The sequence below is a fragment of the Python bivittatus genome, unplaced genomic scaffold (genome assembly GCF_059951505.1).
Source record: "Python bivittatus isolate LINGU-HERP-01145 unplaced genomic scaffold, Pbiv_v1 ctg000240_np1212, whole genome shotgun sequence".
Lineage (NCBI taxonomy): Eukaryota > Metazoa > Chordata > Lepidosauria > Squamata > Pythonidae > Python > Python bivittatus.
This window is the reverse complement of record NW_028277051.1, coordinates 2,058,586-2,078,122: the sequence shown is the minus strand read 5'-3', so window position 1 is coordinate 2,078,122 and position 19,537 is coordinate 2,058,586. Positions and strand designations below refer to the sequence as shown.

Below are 19,537 nucleotides of genomic sequence, written 5' to 3'. Positions count from 1 at the left end.
TGTTTGCTGGCAAAATTTAATCTGGCCTTTCTTGAGCATTATCAGTGGTTTGCACCTTGTTGTGAAGCCTCTGTATTTACATTCATAAACCCGTCTCTTGACTGTAGATGTTGACAATGACATGCCTACCTCCTCAAGAGCATTCTTGACCTGGCTAGATGTTGTGAAAGGGTTCCTCTTCACTATGAGAATTCTGTGGTCATCCACTTTAGTTGTCTTCTGTGGTCTTCCAGGCCTTTTGCTGTTGCTGAGCTTGTCAGTTAATTCCTTCTTTTTCAGGATGTTCCAAACTGTTGTATTGGCCACTCCCAATGTTTTTGCTATCTCTCTGATGGGTTTATTTTGTTTTCTCAGCCTAATGATGGCCTCCTTCACTGGCACAGACACCTCTTTGGACCTCATGTTGAGAGTACCAGTAAACAGCTACCAAATGCAAATATAACACTCAGAACCCCCTCCAGTCCTTTTATCTCCTTGACTGGTCATGGGGTACCCAGGAAACAGGCCACACCTGGCCATGCAGCTCCTTGTCAGCCATTCATTCCATTACTTATGAGCCACCAAGAATGGGGGGGGGGATGTATACCACTGGCTGTACTTCCTGAATGGTTAGTGCCCCACTTTTGTCAAACCCCTTGAATTACAGGGAAAGTCCCGAATTCGCTCCCATCTGGGTGTGCTTCCTTTCAACTTCAGTGTGGTGGTGTACAGAGGCCAAATGCCAAAACAGTTATCCTTGTTCCAATATTTCTGGTCCTGACTGTTTATCCCTTACTAAAGATACAAGTTTCATCACACTCTCTTCACTTGAGTCTATCTTTATCAATATTATTTATTTTACACACATCCATAATTAGCAAAGACTCCTAGTGGCTAATACCAACAAAAACAGCACGCAGCAGGCATATAAATACACGATATTACTATCACACACACACAGACACAAAATAGTAAACACCATCTATGCCCACCATGCAACTGGTCACTTTTGCTTTTCTCTTATCATCCAACAGAACCTTCCCCATCTCAAAAGACCAGAAATTTAAAATAATGACTTCTTCCAGAAGGCCCTTCTAATAAGTTAGATAACGCCATTGGAATTTTGTGCCATTATGTATTGCTCTACTTTAGTTGAACTGCCTTTTAACTCTTATATGTACCTTACTGTGAATGCTTTATATGTACACCATCGAAAACTATATAATTATACTTTGCCTGGATAGCTTTAAAAAAATTGTAGCCTCTCCTAAGTTGCTTGCAACACCCCAGGAATCACAACCTGCGTATCACACTACAGAAGCTGAGTGTAATATGTAACCCAGTAGATCTCAGAGGCTCCTTCCAGGATCTGTTGGAGACACCTTCCAATAATTGTTACCTTAGAATAGGCAAGAGCTATCTGCCGAAAAACTGAATCATCAGGGGATTTACTATATGCGGCAACTCCTAGGCGATTATCATCATAGGGGTAGTTAACCACCAGAGCTCCTGTAAAGGAAAAAAAATAGCTTTCAGGATTTTATCACTTTGAGTAAATTAATCATAACATAGAAGGCAGCTGTTTCACTATCGCAGTGAAGAACAATACTGCTATTTGCTTAGACTTCAGAACTAGCCACAAAACTAATCCAGGTAAATAAAGACTACAATGAGCAGAATCCACCTACTGGAATGCATCAAGAGGCTGCAAGATAGCACCTGTTTGTTATTTGCCCTTAAAAATCAGGAGCCAGTTTAGAGGAAATGTACTCAGTAAAGTCCACACATAGCCAAAAAAGGGGAAACCGGACCTTTCAGAAGAGCTACACAAAAGCTAGGGTTGTGCATACTTTAAAAATGATTCCAAAGTTCTCTGGACCTCATGCAAGCACAGCACCTATGAGTTACTTATTAAAGCATGCATGCCTTTTTTTCAGACTTCTACAAGCCTGAAAAAAATATGAATCTGCTTTAATAAATCAAGTAAGTCGAGCAGCATTATTTTTAATGCAACTCCTCTAATCATTTTCAAAGTATCCCTAATAAGAGCACATATGCTGAATATGAATGCTCTTTTTCACTACAAGCTATCTTTTGGATGACCGTGGCCAGCAGTCCTATATAATACAGGCAAAATTCTATACTGAAAACCCTTTGTGGTTTTCAGGAGATTTCCATGCATTGGTAAGTTTCCTGCAGTGACCCCTCAGGCTTACTGCATCTGGAATAAAAGTGCCATACATTTCCATACAGGTTGGTCTGCATTCCTCTTACCTCCATGCAAGTTTGCAGATAGCACAAAGGGATAGGTCTTCAGCCAGTTCATAACAGCTATTGTCTCTGGCTGCAGGGGTTCAGTGATTTGGACAAACTGATCTGGAAAGTTCCGATTCAAATCATAGTTGTTGCTGTTGTTTCTGCCAAAAGTTCCTGATATGTCTCCTGAGAAAAGGAACGAAGTCTGTTGAGCTCAGAGCCACCTGTGCTTTATAGCAATACCAGTAACCATCCCTCCTGCACACAAAATTTGGACCCCAAATTTAAGCAGACAAAGCAAGAGGTATTGTTTCTTCTGTAATTCTCCTTTACCGAAGTCTAAGAGATATTATAATCACCAAGATAGAAATGAAAGCTTCCCCTCAAACACTTTATTCATCACATGAACATTAGAGGTTCTGCCTGTAGAGATCTGCCTAATTGTATAAAGAACCACAAATTGTTGTTCATGAAGCAAAGGGTACTGTTACCGCAATATGCCTTGGGACCAAGCCATTATAAATATTCACACTAATCAAACATTCAGTTTGGAAAAATCCTTCATTAGAAAGAATTCAAGGTGTAGCCAAATAATCTACTGTTCAAACACCAAGTTTTGGCTTGCCAAACAAGGTATCAGCTATAGACTTGTTAGACTCAGTCTCTTTCTTTCATTAATGACCCAACTTTCATTATTCCACAGCCCTTATTTTATTGCTCTTGTGACAATTCTTCCTAACCATGCCATTTATTTGCTCCTGCATGAACCCAAGATTCATGCGGGATTCCCATCAGATCAGGCAGGAAGGGCATGTTACGGGTCTCATCTGCTAAGGAGTTCCATTTGATGGGACCCAGGAGGTGAGCCTTTTCTCCCATGGCACCCACCCTTTGGAACATCATCCCCCCGAGGTGACATTAGCCCCAAACTGATTGGTCTTCCGGAAATGTCTCAAGATGTGGTTTTTCCAGCAGGCCCGGGGATCCCTTGGGAACAGGGATAGCTCTATTATGTCTGAGTTTTTCAACACTCTCCCATGTTATATGCATGTTTCTTGTTTTTATGGTTATTTTAAGATGTAGTTTTATTGTTCTGTTTTTATTATATGCCACATTCATGAGATGAGTGGCTATATAAATTTAATAAATAAATAAGATTGTACCTTCCAACTCCTAATGCCACCCCTTTTTGAAATCCACTTCTTATCACCACTCATTGTTATAGGGCTGCATCCAATTTTATTACTTTGAAGTCAGTCAGTGAACTAAAATTCAAAGACCAACTACTTCCATTCAGCTATTTAAATAGCTGATAAAATTTCATCACTTTCACTTCCCTTCTCTAGTGCTTTGCTGAGTTAAAACATGAAAGCAGGATACCATATTGCTTAATGTTTAGATCCTCGGAAAAGAGTATATTATCACCACTTCCCTAAACTACTGCAATACGTTTTACATGGAACAGCATTAAAAGACCACTTGGAAGTTGCATTTGATCCAGGATGCAGCAGCCCATATGTTAACTGGCACACATCACTAGCAGTATATTACATCTGTGTTATTGGCCCTGCACTGACACCTGACAAACTTCCAAATGCAATTTCAAATGCGGGTTTTGACATGTAAAGCACTATAAGGCTTGGCACACAGGTACCTCCAGGACCAGACTCCAGCCAATCATCTTGGCTAGTAATATCCCAGTTCCAGGAAGTGAAAGGGTCCAAAGCAGTGACAGCAGCTACTGTTTGGAACAGTTTCCCAGCTGAAACTTGACTTGTTGCTTCCCTAAAGTCATTCAGGAAATTATTTAAAACTAGAACTAATGAATCACTACTAAATGACAACAGATCTGAGGAAGACTATTTTAGCAAATCCTCACAAGTTCATAATACCTCCTTGTAACTTCAAGACCATTTAGGTAATTATGTTATGGACCTGGGGATGCCCACGTTGTTGCTTATGTTAGTTTCTTTTTTATTATTTTTATATGCTGTTAGCTAGTCAGAATCACTGTGGTGAGACAGGCAGCCACACAAATTGAATGAATGACTGAATAAATGTCCACATTGATTTCTTGGCAATAATAGTGAAGCCATTTTCTATGGTCGTTTCCATTGTTTAGCTTTTTTCGAGATCAAAGAAAATCAGATCTGGTTAGTAATTAGATAGGAGACTACAAGTAGTCTTTGGGTTGCAATGGCAATTGGGACTGAGAACTCTGTTGCTAAGCGATGCAGTCATAAAGTGCAATGTCATGTGACCACGTTGCTTAGTGATGCAATTCTGGCAGTCCCAGTTGCTGTCATTAAATGAGGACCACGCACGTTGTTCAATGAGGACCTCACATGATTGCTACTTCCTGCCAGAAGTCCTTGTAAGAAGCCAACAGGGAATGGCAGAAATCGTGATCACGTGACCACGGCTAGCTGCAATGTCATTGTGAGCTGGGCACAGGGATTGTCATCATGTAACCGCAGGGACGCTGGGACAGCCGGAACTCCAAGGACCCACTGTAAGTCCCCCTCGTTCAGCACCATTGAAACTTTGAACTGTCACTGAACAAATGGTCGTAACTTGAGGACTACCTGTACCAAGAAATCCCTAAGTTGTAGGATAACTCCCAGAAAAAGTCAATGACAAACCACTTCTGTATTGTTGCCAACAAAAATACATGAAAATGACCATGTAGTCACAAGAAGTCAAGCTCAATTTGAGGGAGTCCTTACTTCTGCAATATCAGATAAATGAAGTGCAGCAGAGGAAAAAACGAGGAAACAGGCAGAGACGATTCAAGGACAGGAGAAATTCTAGGCTAATACATACAAAAGAAAGTTGGCTTATTATGTACATTATGGTTAAAGGGGAATCACCTATAGTATGTGAGAAATCTGAAGCTGTTTGCCTTATAAAGCCACCACTCTCCTTGTCCAAAGCCTTTAACAGAAGCATAACCAAGAAAGCTAGTAAGCAAGACTACCTTCTAGAGACTTTTCATAGCCATCAGGGTTCATTGATGGCATGATATGTATCCGAGTCTTTTGGATCAAGTCAGTCACTTCAGGATCAGTTCCATAGTTCTTGCAGAGATACTCTATGAGATTGAGGAGCAATTCCCTTCCTACTACTTCATTCCCATGCATATTCCCAATATACTTGAATTCTGGTTCACCTGGATGAGGAAAAAATAAGGAATAGAGACCACTTAGTTTACCCATTATATTTAGCAGTTTGTCTAACAGGATGAGGTGTAGAAGCTGGGGCAGATCAAAGCACATATATAAACATGAACATACCAAAAAGAAAGAGGTCTTAGTTGCTCTCTCCCTGTTTACTAGAGGGATTCTAAACATGAACCAAAAACACCATGTGCAGTCCAGCAAATGAATCCAAGCTCTGCTCATGCCACATGAATTATACAAGAGAATTAGTCAACATTCAGATTTATAAACAATGTATTTTTCCAAGCGCCTTGCACATTCTCATCCAAATGCATACATATCTAATGTTTTGTAACTGTAATCTTTGCAACTAACAAAAATAATGAAGCATAATGTTGCTTCATTTAGGCCAAAACAAATGGTCTGTAATGTTAACAGAACCTATAATGGACATAAACCTTAGAAAGTAAAACTCATTTGGCCCAAAGAAGACCCTTTAATAAAAACTACATTTGAAATTATTGATAAAACTACAAAATTTAAACTAAAGATTCAAACTAAAATTCAATCAACCTGTCCTTAAAAATGATTATTATAAACTTAGAAGTCCATCAGCAATTACTGTATATATTCTATTACTTCAAGAAGTTCTTCCTCAAGTTTGTAAAAGAAAAATTTAAAACCTTGTTTCTCTCCTACCCTACTTACAAAATTAACTCAAGATAGGAAAAAAATATATTAAAAAGCTACGGTAGTAAAAACAAAAATATGCAATGAAGAACTCCGAAACACTCCTCCCAACCTAAGAGCATGGATGGTAAAGTGCAGTTCAGTATAAACTAGTGAAAAGTGATGCATGCTGGGGCAAAACAACAGCAGCAACAACAAACCAGCCTCTCCTACCCTCTTTCTGACACACAGACTCCGATAGGATTAAAAGATAGTGATGACTAGAAAAAGGATCTAGGAGCGACGGTGGATAAATCAGTGACATGCTGGTTTCATACAGGCAAATATTAGAGAAGTACTAGGTGTGATCCCATGGACAGAAATCACCAGTTCAAAGGGAATACAGGAGGGTTGGAACTTCTCAAAGACAAGATGTCACACATTCCGGTGAGAAAAAGGGGGTGGGGGTAGCTTAGGAAGCCACCATGGATACATAGGAAGCTGTCAACTGAGTGATATCTTAAAAGGGACATGTACAGGAAATGCAAGATAAACATAATCACCAAGGAAACAAACAGCTACTATATACAGACAAAAATAGGAAAGTGTAAAAGAAACTTAAAAGCTAAAAGTAATAAAAGGGGGGGGGTCGCCTGTGTCAGTAGTAAATGGAAGAAAAAAGGATGTAAGCCTCCCTCCATAAGGGAGGGTAGGACAGTAAAAGAAAATGGTAGAGCTCCTACTTTGTTCTTCTTCCCAAAGCAGAATTGGGTTCAAATCAACCTAAGCAGAACAAATTACGAAAAGAAAGAATAGCAATCCGTGGTAAGTAGAAGATTAGAGAGCATCTTTCAAACTTTACATTCTATGAAATTCAATACTGGGATAATTAGAAAGAGAATTAAAACAAAACTGTCAAAATCAAAACGCTCTACTATGGTGTCATTGTTCATTGATTACCGCAACTACAAAAGGATATTTCAGAGCAAAAATATTTAAAAAATTATCAAAGTAATTAAGACTTGGACCAGCTCATTTATGAGGAAAGATTACAAGATGTTGGTCTTTGTACCTTTGAAAAATGGTAACTAAGATAGTAGAACTTATTCAAAGTTCACAAAACTATGCTTGGAGATAGGGAGAAACACTTTCCCATTTTTCAAAATACTAGAATTTAGGTCAGGCAACAAAGCTGTATAATGGGAGATTACCTGCTTCATGGATACCGGGGTTATCTGATATTTCCATTGCATACAACTCCCTTTGTTCCACTGACTTGCCTACTGAGTAGAGATGTGTGATGTTTGGGTACTCAGTAGCGTATTTCCTCAGAAAGATGCCCATATCAGGGAAGTGGTGGTGGCGAAAATCATCTGGCTGGATCACCTGACGAACAGAGGTTGATCTGTTTACATCAGTTGTACTTGCTGTGTTGTCAAGAGAGTTGTTGGCAGCTATCGGAGTTTCTTTGGTAGGGCTGGAAGTCAACACTGTGACAGCAGGATGCAAGGAAAAGTCCACTACAGTTGCATTCTCTTCCTTCACTTCAATGTTCTCTGTGGTGACTGACAGATAACTGATGGGGGAAAAAAGGGAAGAATTTACTTTCAGCCTGAAATTAGCTTGACCTGGTTTAAGAGCATCCCTAACAAAGTTTACTTTAACTTCCATTTCAACATACAGACATCTGAAAAGCTAGCTATCTGTAGACCAGGAATGTAACCAAAAATTGTTCCAAGGACTAGACTGCTACTTAGCTTTTTCCCAAGGATCAGATGACATTACAGGGGTGGAGCCCACATTCCTCATCATCCTATAGGTATCACCTGACTTTTATGGTCGTTAGGGTGTCAGGAATACTTTAAAGCAGGCCTGAGAGTGGACAATGGCAAGAGCTCCCAACTGGGACCATTTTGAAATACAAGAGTGTGAAAAGGGCTTTAAGCTGAACCAGACAAATTCAAAATGTTGAATGTGAAACAGTTTTTCCCAAGCTCAAAACAGGCTGTTTTAATCATTCTGGGCGTCTGTGTGTATGAAATGTTCACAAAATCATCAAAAGCTGTTTCATATTCAAGACAAGACATTTCATTCTTATTATATTTTAATTCAAAACATTTTGCAAACCCCTACTGAAATGCTATCTCTCAGAACTAGATTAATGCTAATCTACTGTTCCCAGTCTGGAAAGGCACAGAGCAAGCAAAGCGTGAAGAGGTAAAATATCCCCCCAACTGGAAAGGTCTTCAAGTGTCAGATCCCTGAAACCTGACTTCATCCAACTGTCCCTTCTTCCTCATGGGAAAGGCATGGGTGGATAACATACTAGGGAAGGACTGCTTCAGGACACCAGAACCAAGTGATACCAAGAAAGGCCTCATCTGAGGCACATGTAACTACAAAGAGATCATCCATATCAAAACAATTTTTAAATAAAAAATCTAATAATAAGATTGCTTCATAATACATGGAACACTAAGAAGAAGATCAATAGGATACAATGGAGCTTATTATAGACTAACATGCAGCACAGCAGTATTGTTTCCTCGCACATTTTTAGCAAACCAAACACTGTATTTATTAATCTTGATTATTATTCCCATTTTACTAATGGAAAAATAAGACCAAACAGCAACATTATTTCTCATTGCCAACTGACGAATTGAACCCAAGTTTCCCATGTCAAAGCCCCATTACGTTTACTTAGTTGCAAACATCAGGCTTGCAGAGCAGCAGCTCCAAATCCTTCACCTAATTTACCTTAACAAAGAAACAATGAAGGAAGGATTGATGCTCATGGAGCTAGACAAGAAAATGCTGCCCTTTCTTGCCTTTCTACGTGCCTGCTTTTTTGTTGTTTGCACAAGCAATATGATTATATGACAGCACCTGCCTAGTTTATGGCAGAATGAGACAAAGCAGCAGGAATGACTTCTAACATTTCCATAAAGCAGCTCCCTACTAGAAAAAGCTATGCCAAGATAACAAACATATCTATGCCTGCTCCACATAATTTACCCCATGACCGAAGCTGTGACATTATAGGTCCCAGGCACCAGCAGTCTGTAATAGTCACCAAACTGTCCAGTTGTAATGTTGTGAGCAATCCCAGCCACAGCAATGGTTGCATTTTCCAAGCCAGCCCCAGTAACCGAATCTCTCACAAATCCTTTAATTCCAATATGTACCTGTAGTAAATAAATGTGATTAGATCCAGAACATGTATGTTGTAAAAAATCTTAACCTCATGTGGCTACATTATTCCTCTCACATTCGGGTTCTTCTAATTTCATGCTAAGAGATCTGTGCAATATTTGGGTTTTTTTCTTTCATCCAAGGAAGGTTAACACTGTGCTGTAAGCTTGCACCCAAAAATGAAATGGAATGAAATGAAATGAAAATAATAAGGAAAACAACAAGGAAAATTGGCAAAGAATAGCACATCTTTTACATAACTAGGGTAGCCAGACAGTATCACCAGCGAGTTGGCAAAATCAAAAACTAGTCCACAGGGGCACAGGTAACTTGACAGTACGCCCGTGCATTTCTATATTACGACTTGCTTTATGTAAGGTTCAGTATACTTGAAAGAACATCTGCGTTAGCCTTTAGATTGAATGAAATATGTGAAGCTGCCATAGATTCATCAGCTATGACTGCAGTTTTAGATTTCTTTTTCTGTAACCAAGAGACTGCTTCTGACTCTTACAGCTGCTAAAACAGAACACAGGCTGTCTTTCAAAAAAAATGCCAAGAAAAATCTGCAAAACAAGAGGACAGTTGTGTGTTTTTGAATCATGCTTGTAAAAGCAAATGATAAATCAACCCAGGCCAATTTTACAGATAAATATACCATCTTTTGGGCATTGCTTTTGGCAAAATGCTTCACTCAAAACGGATGCTGAATTAAGATTCATGTGGCTGTAGCATATAAAATTATGTTCAAGGAAGTATGCAAAGCACATCATTATTTATTGCCATGCCTATTGACAGGAACTTCAATAGAAATACATTTGGCAACTGCCAAGTATAAGAGGGAATGTTATATTAAAAAGTATATTCATTGTTTAATATTATTATGTTACTTCATATTCATTTCATATTCAGCATTATCTACCATTCATTAGTAAAACTACACAAATGACATGGGGTTGTCATTCTTTGTCATGTCATTTCTCCTTTGATGTGACATAAATATCTAATAATGGGTTTTCACTTTGCAGTGAGGCAGTAACCTAATTTTTTATCTATAGTTTGATGGTGTCTTGGTTCCATCTCATAAAAGAGCTTAAGACAGAGTACAAATTAAGAAGCTCATAGAGTAAAGTTGAAAGAATTTCTTCCACAGCTAGAAGGCTGAGGAAGATGTCAATAAATTTATGGTCCATTACTGTGCTTTATGCAAGTCAACTACTGATTTATGAGGGCATGGTCTGGAAACATCCTCAAGGGAATCTTCATGGGAAGTATGCAATACTACACTGTTTAAGTGAAAAAGCATTTAACAGTGGAAATATACAGCTAACCAAATGTCTAGGATGGGCAACAGGAGTTGACACTATGAAAGAGGGAGCAAAAGACTGCCTCAAGATAAGATAACAACTCTCTAGAGTTTAGTACAGATACTGTGTTTTATGCATGGCCCTAAATATTTCTGTAGGAGATGAAAGAGGGAGGAGATTGCAGACATGACCACTACCCTGGCAGAGTGAATTATTAGAACAGGTTTAGGCAGGTTTCATATACGCTGCAATATATGCCTTAAGCCATCTGGGTAAAAAAATAAAGACCTTTTCCTCGGGGAAGTTAGAGGAAAGAAAACTAAGTATTTCCATGCCTAAAGGATTTTGTGCAACAGATTTAGATACCGAATGCTCTGCTCTCACCCAGTTTGTGACAACCCTCTCAGAGGGGTAAAAGTATTCAGCAAACTAATTCCCTGAGACCTGTAAAAGACATTAATGCTGAAAACAGTGACAAATCGTGATCTGTCCTCCACTGTTTAATTGGTATTTCAGTAACCTTTGTAGTGACTGCCAAGCTGCAACTTTCAGGAGGATTTTAGCTTAGGCACAACAGCAAAATGACAGGTACAGGCTGGAGGAAAGCTAATTCTTCCTCTAGCCTCTCTGTTATCAAAAGGGAGTTCCTACACAGTTATGGTGAGTGAAAACAGAAAACTATCCATGGTGATGCTGCTGCTATATGAGCAGCTCAACTTTGCCAGCACTCCTTGCCTCATGCCATATTCAAAGAGGACAAATGACTCCTTAATTATTAGCTAGCCTTTAGCCTGGATTTGGACAACATTCTGAGCCACTGATTACACTGCTAGCCCCCACCCTCAAAAACGATACTGACTGTGATTGATAGCCACAAAGTGATGAAGTTTCTGGATTAGGATACAATAATGCACACTGTAAAACGGCTTAATATATCATGCCGATGTAGTCAGTAGCTGAGTCCACGCTCAGCCACTGGTTAAGTCAATCATAGTTTGTTGAATAAACCACAAAGGTAGAGTTTGCATATATCTGACACCAAACATCAATAGTCAAATTCAGATATTACACTAAGCCAAAACCAAACAAATCTTCCATTTAGTGTGATGTGTGAATACAGCCAGTATTGACTTTAGATATGAAAGAGGGATCAGCCCAGGAAGTAACTTTGAAAGAACTACAAGTAACTCTTGAGGTAAAGTACTTTTGAGGATACTTGAATATTTTGAGCACACACAGATACACTGAAAGATCTGAGAGGATTTAGATAATATAAGTGGCACGGGATAAAGCTTGTGAACAATGGAATTGACCAGACACTTTTACTCTGACCAAATGAAAGCAAAGGAACGTGAGCAGAGACAGAAATCTAATTTACTTATTCCCTGCTGTATATGGATAAGTAAACAAACAATTGTTAAATGTGTTAGAGCGATAGGAAACTGAGACAAACATCTGATTAACACAGGTCTGATTATGGCTTGCTCAACCATAATTTAATAAATAAGCCATGATTAACTGGAGTCACAAAACAGCTAAAACTAAATACATCTATTATTATAGATTAGTATATATCTAAAACAAACATCTTTTTGTGATTTGAAACAAGGAAATTCAAACATGGATCAGTGGTATTTTCTTCTCTTTAAATACTGCCTAAATGTTGGCGTACCACAATCACATTATCTCTTATTTCATTTGTTATGAATCATGCTAAGCAATAATACAGGCATTAAAAAACTGTGTACTTGGTCCAATTTATGAGTCAGAAGGGATTAGAAAGAGCTGACATTTTGGCAAACAAGAGGCATATTCAAATTCTATAGGCAAGGAAAGCCCTGACAAAGATGAATAAGATCTTTTCATTTTCCAGAACAAAGACAGATCCAAGTATACATGGATTGTTTGCTAACATTGTCTAGAAAAGGGCTAAAGTCAAGTCTTACTTTTTCAATGAAGGTGAACAGAGATTCCCGGTTATTCTGCCATTCCTGCTCAAGCTGCACAGCTGGTGGGTATTTGCAACAGGAAAGTTCAAACGTGACCTCAAAGCAGTTGGCCCAAAGATAGTTATAATCTTGCATTCCACCTAAGGTTTTTAAAGAAAGAATCATGAAATAATTAAGCTAAGAACAATCACTCAAGAGCCTTTTGCATCAACAGACTCTCTTCACATGATTTCAAGTTAGCATTTCTCAGTAGGCAGGGAAAACTCGTTTGTGCATACTAGAAAAGAGAAGGAAATTGTGTTTTCAAGAAAGATCCTGAGTATAATGGTTACAATTTTCAAAGGAAACAAAGGACCATTTAAGAGGGAAAAAAATCAGAGTTATGATTTTAAAAAAAAAACAAATAGTTGGAATTTTGAGATTGTGCATCTTTTCTATTTGTCATATGGATTCATGCTTCGAAAAAACCCTAGCGTGCTAATATGCAGGAACTTTGATTTTTCATTACGTCTGAGGTATTTTATTAAATAGTCTCATCTTTTTATTCTTCAAGTAGGTTAAACTGAAAAAGAATTTGCCTATTACAAAGTTCCACAGAAAGTTCATTGGAATTTGAACATAAGGTGTCCCTGGCAGTAGTTCCAAATGCTAATTTTACATGACATTAGCTCTTAAGGTTAGCAAAATATGCAGATTTCAATTGAAGGAATGCCAAATTCTGGGGGGAAAATATAGTTAGATAAGGCAAGAGTGAGACAAATATTAAATTTACTAACCATTTGCAGTTATGACAGCAATGAAAAAATAACTTTGCACTCAATCCTTGCATTTACAACCTTTGCAGGTCTGTAAAGCAAAGGAAAGCTGAAGTAAGATCATGAGCACAGTTGCAGTTTCACTTAGCGACCGGTTCACTTAACAACTGAGTTGCCAGTCCCAATTGTGGTTGCTAAATAAGGACTACCTCTACTGCAAAGGATTAAGTAAATCAGAATATGATTATAGAATGTGGGTTATGTATATTAATTACTCCCTGGATGATTGATAAAAAGAGTACAGGTGAAAGAAGCATACTTAACTGATCACTTGTATCCATTTTTCTAGATCAGTGTCTTCCAACTGTGGTAATTTTCAGATATGTGGGTCAACCCGCAGAATTTTTATCAAAATCCACACATCTAAAAGTTGCTGTAGCTAGGAAACACTGCTATAAACCACTTTAATATGCTTTTATCTTTTTATTTAAGGGATTTATAAGGCGTACTTAAATTACTGATTACAGGTGGTCCTTGTTTAATGACCACTCTTTCAGTGACTGTTTGAACTTATAACAAGTAGTAGTTATGACCAGACCTCATACTTATGACCGCTGCAGCATCCCATGGTCACGTGATAGCAATTTGCAACTTTCCCTGCCAGCTTCCACAACCAAAGTCAATGAGGAAGCCAGCACAAAGATGCAGTCATGTGAGCTCCTCACTTATCAACCCATGCATCCTTGTTTAATGACGGCAACCGGGACTGCCATTGCTAAGCCATGTAGTCACATGGTTTTTGACTTGGCTCCTGGAAGGCTTCTTGTCTAGCAGGTACCTCCTCAGCAAGTACCTCAAACAATGTATTTTATATAGTAGGTTACTGTACTAATAGGATTGGGAGGAGAAGAGTTCTCTCGTTTCAGTTTTACAGTGAATTTCCATCAGGGTTAAATACTGACCATAGTTAGCACTAAATCAGCATTTTCAACCATGATTGAATATAATTGTACAGTATATCAGCACCAGGCATTGTCCATAGATAAGTAGTATTTGATGAGAAATCTTATTTAAGATATAGGTATCCTTTTTTCTCCAAAAAGTAGTACTCTAAAGATAACTTATGGAAAATATAAGCAAACAAGCACAATTTGGGGTAAGCAACATTATTCAACGTGCAGAGAAAGAATAATTAGTAAGCAAAAGAAATTAAGCACAAGAAAATGAAACAACACTGCTTCTTGAACGCAGTCCACACATCTTGAAGTTCCTGAGGTTGAGAGGCGCTGGTTTATACCAACACATTCATTATACCTCCCTGTACCTTTCTCTCCTTGCAAACTATCTTTGCTTCTGCCATATCCATACATTGCTTCTTTCATTGCCTTTGGTTCTTTAAACTCCTCACCTCTCTTCAAGATCTCATGTGCTCCATTCAACCATGAATTCTCAGTCTTCCCTTTCCTCTCAGTCCTTTCATCCTTCTTTCATACCTTTGTTTTGCAATTCAAACCTCTTTCATGCTCTCTATATGACCAAACTACCTTGTACCAGTAATTTACTCTTGTATTTAATATGCATTCAATGCTCTTCCCTTCTTTATAGCCCTTGTTTTACCACACATACTACTTCGGTACTACATTCCTACTACATTCAAATCATTCGGATTCTTAGCTAACAATATAGCATCATCTGCATGTATGCTATATGCTGCCTGCTGCATGTTAACTAAAAATAGCTAAGCTATAATTCCCAAACGAACATTTGCAATGCTAAGAATCTCATAGCTTTTGAAAGCCCACTACACTTTGTGTCCTGACACAGTACATGCAAACGTATATATAAAACTAATTTTTGCTTATATAAGACCATTACTTAAAATCAAGCTTTTCTTTTATACTCATTTTTCTAAGATGGTGAATGCTCAGCTTTAATGGGACCTGGAAGCAGCAGATTATCTGGGTTCTTTTCAGTCGGGGCTCAGGCCAGGTTATAACGCTGAGAGTTATTGGTAACACTTGTGGGTAACCTTTGGAGAACCAGGATGGGGGTGGCGCATCCATCCTTGCCCTCCTGGATCTCTCAGTGGCTTTTAATACCATTGATTTATCAAATTTGTATGCTGCCATGTTCTCAATGACTCTGGCCAGCTCACAACAACTAAAACAAGAGAAATACATTAATAACCCATAAAAAAATAAAAGATGGTAAGAACAATATAACAGTAAAGAAGGAAGCAAAGGGTCTTCTCTCCCCCTCACCAAAGGCTTGGGCGAAGAGCCAGGGAAGGGTGGGGGCCATCTGGATCTTGGGGGGAACCTCATCCCAGAAGTCATGGCATTAGGAGTGGGGGGGGTGCACTCTTTTGCAGTGGTTCTCCTACTTCATTAAGGGCCAGTTTCTCTCAGTGTCCATAGAAGGGAGATGTCCAGCACGCGGCCTCTTCTGTCCGGGGTGTCTCAGGGCTCAGCCCTCTTTCCACCGTTTAACACTGACCTGAAACTGATGGGCAAGGTCATCGAACAGCATGGAGTGAGGTATCTTCGGTATGCCGATGATATCCGCGTATACCTCTCCAGCCCTGGTTAGGCAAATAACGCCACAGAGGAATTTATTCAGGGCCCAGAGGCTGTGAGAGTCTGGATGTGCAAGAACAGACTGCAACTCAAGATGGAGTGGCTTTGGCTTTTCAGGCCTCCTGGATCAAGCTATTTTTCATCTTTAATTCTCAAGGGAGTAGCACTCCCCCAGAGTTGGTGCAGAACGTGGTAGTCCTCTTGTTTGAAGAGAAAGCGGCAGCCTTGGCTAGGGGAGCTTTTGCATACATTCATTTTGTGTGCCAGTTGCACGTGTTCCTGGACTGGGAGGCCCTACTCACAATTCACCATGCCCTAGTCACTTCCCCATTGGATTACTGCAATGTGCTCAACAGGGAGATGCCCTTGAAAGTACTTGAAATTCCAACTGGTTCAGAATGCAACAGCAGATGCAGTTTTGGGTGCCTCAAGATTTACCCAGGTTAGATCACTCTTGCACAAGCTGCACTGGCTCCCAATATGTTTCTGAGTGCAACTGAAAGTGCTGGAAGGTGCATAGGGCCAGTTTTCTTGTGAAACCACTTATCCGTAAGGGTTTCTCAGGTCCAACAAGGTGGGTGAAAATTCCACGTCCTCTCTATGTCATCTTATGAGACCAAGGAGTCATGCCTTCTCTGTTGTGGCACCTGCCATATGGAAGTCTTCCCCCTGAGATCTGGAAGAACCCAACTCTCCTGGCCTTCCAAAAGACTATGAAAACCTGGCTTTTTCCCCAGACCCTGAGCCAGAATGCTAGATGAGCCCATATAGCTGTGGTGTATGTGTGCTTGAGTTTTACACTGGCTGGGCTATTGTGCTGTTTGTTTTAATTTTGTGTCTTTTGTCTGAGTAGAGATTTTGTTATATTGTTTCAATTTTTTACTGTTAGCAGCTCAGAATTCACATGTAAGATAAACAGCCACATGAATTTTCTAAATAGATAAATAGGTTTATGTAATGTGGGAAAATGTCTATAGAACTGAAAGAAGTAAATACTACAGTGCTGATAAGGATTTTCTCTTAAGCACGCAAGTTTTGAAGGTCACAGCTACTAATACCTCTGCTTATAAAGTAAGCAGTGCCGGTCTGTTCTATTATTATTATTGTTGTTGTTGTTGAAACAAATTGCAGGAAGGTTAACCCAATAAACTGTGTGAAGCATAAAAAGCAGAACTAAGGATCAGGAAATACAGTTGAGAATATCTGGTCTTTGTGATATGCATTTTTAAAGAACTACAAATTAAGATGGCAATGTACAAGTAATAAATTGATAAGGAAAAAGCAAAAGACAAACTGAGATCCAGAGGATATCATAAAATATAGCAGGGGTGACACACTGGCGCCCTCCAAGAATAGTGTTTTTATGTTATTTTAATGTTGTTCATATTAATTGTCAGGAATTATTGTGGATTACAGCAGTACATTAAAAAAACAAATGTTTCCCATTAGCAGCCATGTGGTAAGTGATGAGGGGTTGTGGGACTTTTATTAAGCAAAGTATTTATTAAGCAAATTTATTAAGCTTTTACAGTACTTCAAAATACCTGGAGGGCACCACACTGCTTGCTATGTTAAATGATAGCATTTTCCTGTTAAATGATAGTAAAGAATTAATCTACAATTCATAGTTTTTTAACTAACAGCGGTATTTGTAAATATGAAGAAAGAAACTTGGCTCCTTCAGGATATCCTGGTTCAAGCTGAGTAATAATATGAAATTTTAAAAGCATTTACTCATTCTGTTTCCTTGTACATTACATCAAACACAGCAATCCTTGTAAATATAATCAGCTCATAGTTTCCTCCACTATTTGGGTGTGTTCGCTATGAGGAGAGAGAGAGAAATGGGGGATATAACAGGAAAAAGAGATAACGGTTGCTGATAAACAACATAAGAGATAGTTTTATTTGAACATGTTAGGCATTTGGTCAGTGCAAAAATCTGCTAATTGCCCAGATTAAATTATTAATTTTATTAGAACAAAAAGTTATTTTTCTCATCAGATCTGACACTTATTTTAAGTGACAAAATTAATTAAGCCTTATATAAAGCTTCTATTGACAGGAATAATTCATGCTTTTAAAATAATTAATAATTCTTTGTTCCACTGATAACAATGAACTAATTTCATTTTGATAATTAGAAAGAAATGTGGTTGTTTAATCTGTTAATCACTTTACATAAAGTTACTGAGAAAGAAATCAGAAAGCAGAATTAGATCTAGAGCATTTAATTAAAAGAAATTTTGTATGCTTTTCTAACCCAACATAATTCAAAAACTAAAGAAATTCTAAATCCTATACACTTAGCAACAAATCATATTTAATTCCATCAAATTTATTTTTCCAACATTTTTTATTTATAGGCTGTCTAAATTGCAGCTGCATTTTAGGCAGCTTACAAGATATTTAAAAAAATATATTATTTAAACTTTAATAGAAAATTATCAAGCACCCACCCTGAGAGAAACAACAAAACCAACTCCAGAATTGTAAAAAAAAAAAAAAAAAAATCAGGAACATATAGGTTGATGTTAGAAATGTCTACTATATGAGAAGGCCACTATAAAAAAAACATGCAGATATTTTTTAAACATTATTTCAGTTAGGTTTTATTCTTAATGATGCTTAATGTATTTTCAGGATCCTGATTAATTTTAACTAATTGAGCATACTTGTTCAATTATGTCAACAGCTGCTATGCCAAAGCTAACCACTAGCATAACATAGTTGCAATCCTTTGTTCAATCAACAGCAAAACCAAAAGCACATAATTAGATATGGAAACATCTGCCACAAATAGACACATCAGCACAATGGGATTTTGTAATTTTTTTCTACTATGTTAAATGCTCAAAGATACCTATTTTTTCATAAAGAAACCTTACTATTCATAAGATTGGAAGATAATATTCTCCTCACTTACAAGCTACCCTAGATGCATCTCCAATCTTTCCTAGTAGCTGAGTATTTCTTAATTTTTTGCTGCAGAATACAGTGGAATATGAAATGAATTTATATATACTATGGGCCCAGAATAGGAAAGGAAGTATATTTAGGCAGTGATTCATAAATTACAGTGAATGCAAACAACACTCAACCCTGATTGCTCATTGGAAGGATCGATAATGAAGCTCAAGCTCAGATATTTTGGTCACCTAATGCGAAGAGAAATCTCTTTGGAGAAGACCCTGATGCTGGGAAAGATTGAAGGCAAAAGGAGAAGAGGACGGCAGAGGATGAGATGGTTAGATAGCATCACTGAAGCAATGAGCATGAAACTGAGCAAACTCAGGGAGGCAGTGAAGGACAGGAAGGCCTGGCGCAATATGGTTCATGGGGTCACGAAGAGTCGGACATGACCTAACAACTAAACAACAACAACAACAAGCAAACAACACTTCAAAAGTTGCCATGGATAACTTTGCATGAGAACTATGGATGACCTTAAAATTCTACGAGGCTGATGCACCCTGGGTTGTTAATGCAATTCAAAGACTATAAAAACCTTCACATTAAATAACAACAACAACAACAAGTCCTTGGGAAGGACTTGATAGATGGATAAAAATGCCAAATCCAGTCTAAACATCTAGCTGACTGTGCAGCCAACCATAATAATAATTGAAAAGGCAGCTTTACTCAGAACAAGTTACATCCTGAAATGATACCTTTAACACCATCAAACAACAA

The 19,537-nt window shown here is 38.3% G+C and overlaps 1 protein-coding gene across 1 annotated transcript in view; it reads right to left on the bottom strand.

Moving 5' to 3' along the window:
• Positions 1-19,537, bottom strand: part of CPD (carboxypeptidase D) — a 41,961-nt gene that overhangs the window by 18,198 nt on the left and 4,226 nt on the right. The window contains exons 3-8 of the mRNA XM_088138750.1: positions 12,511-12,653; positions 9,081-9,250; positions 7,274-7,638; positions 5,213-5,404; positions 2,254-2,421; positions 1,379-1,488 (exon numbers count right to left, since the gene is read on the bottom strand). Coding sequence (XP_087994876.1) covers positions 1,379-1,488; positions 2,254-2,421; positions 5,213-5,404; positions 7,274-7,638; positions 9,081-9,250; positions 12,511-12,653 — 1,148 coding nt within the window. The remainder of the gene's footprint in view (positions 1-1,378; positions 1,489-2,253; positions 2,422-5,212; positions 5,405-7,273; positions 7,639-9,080; positions 9,251-12,510; positions 12,654-19,537) is intronic.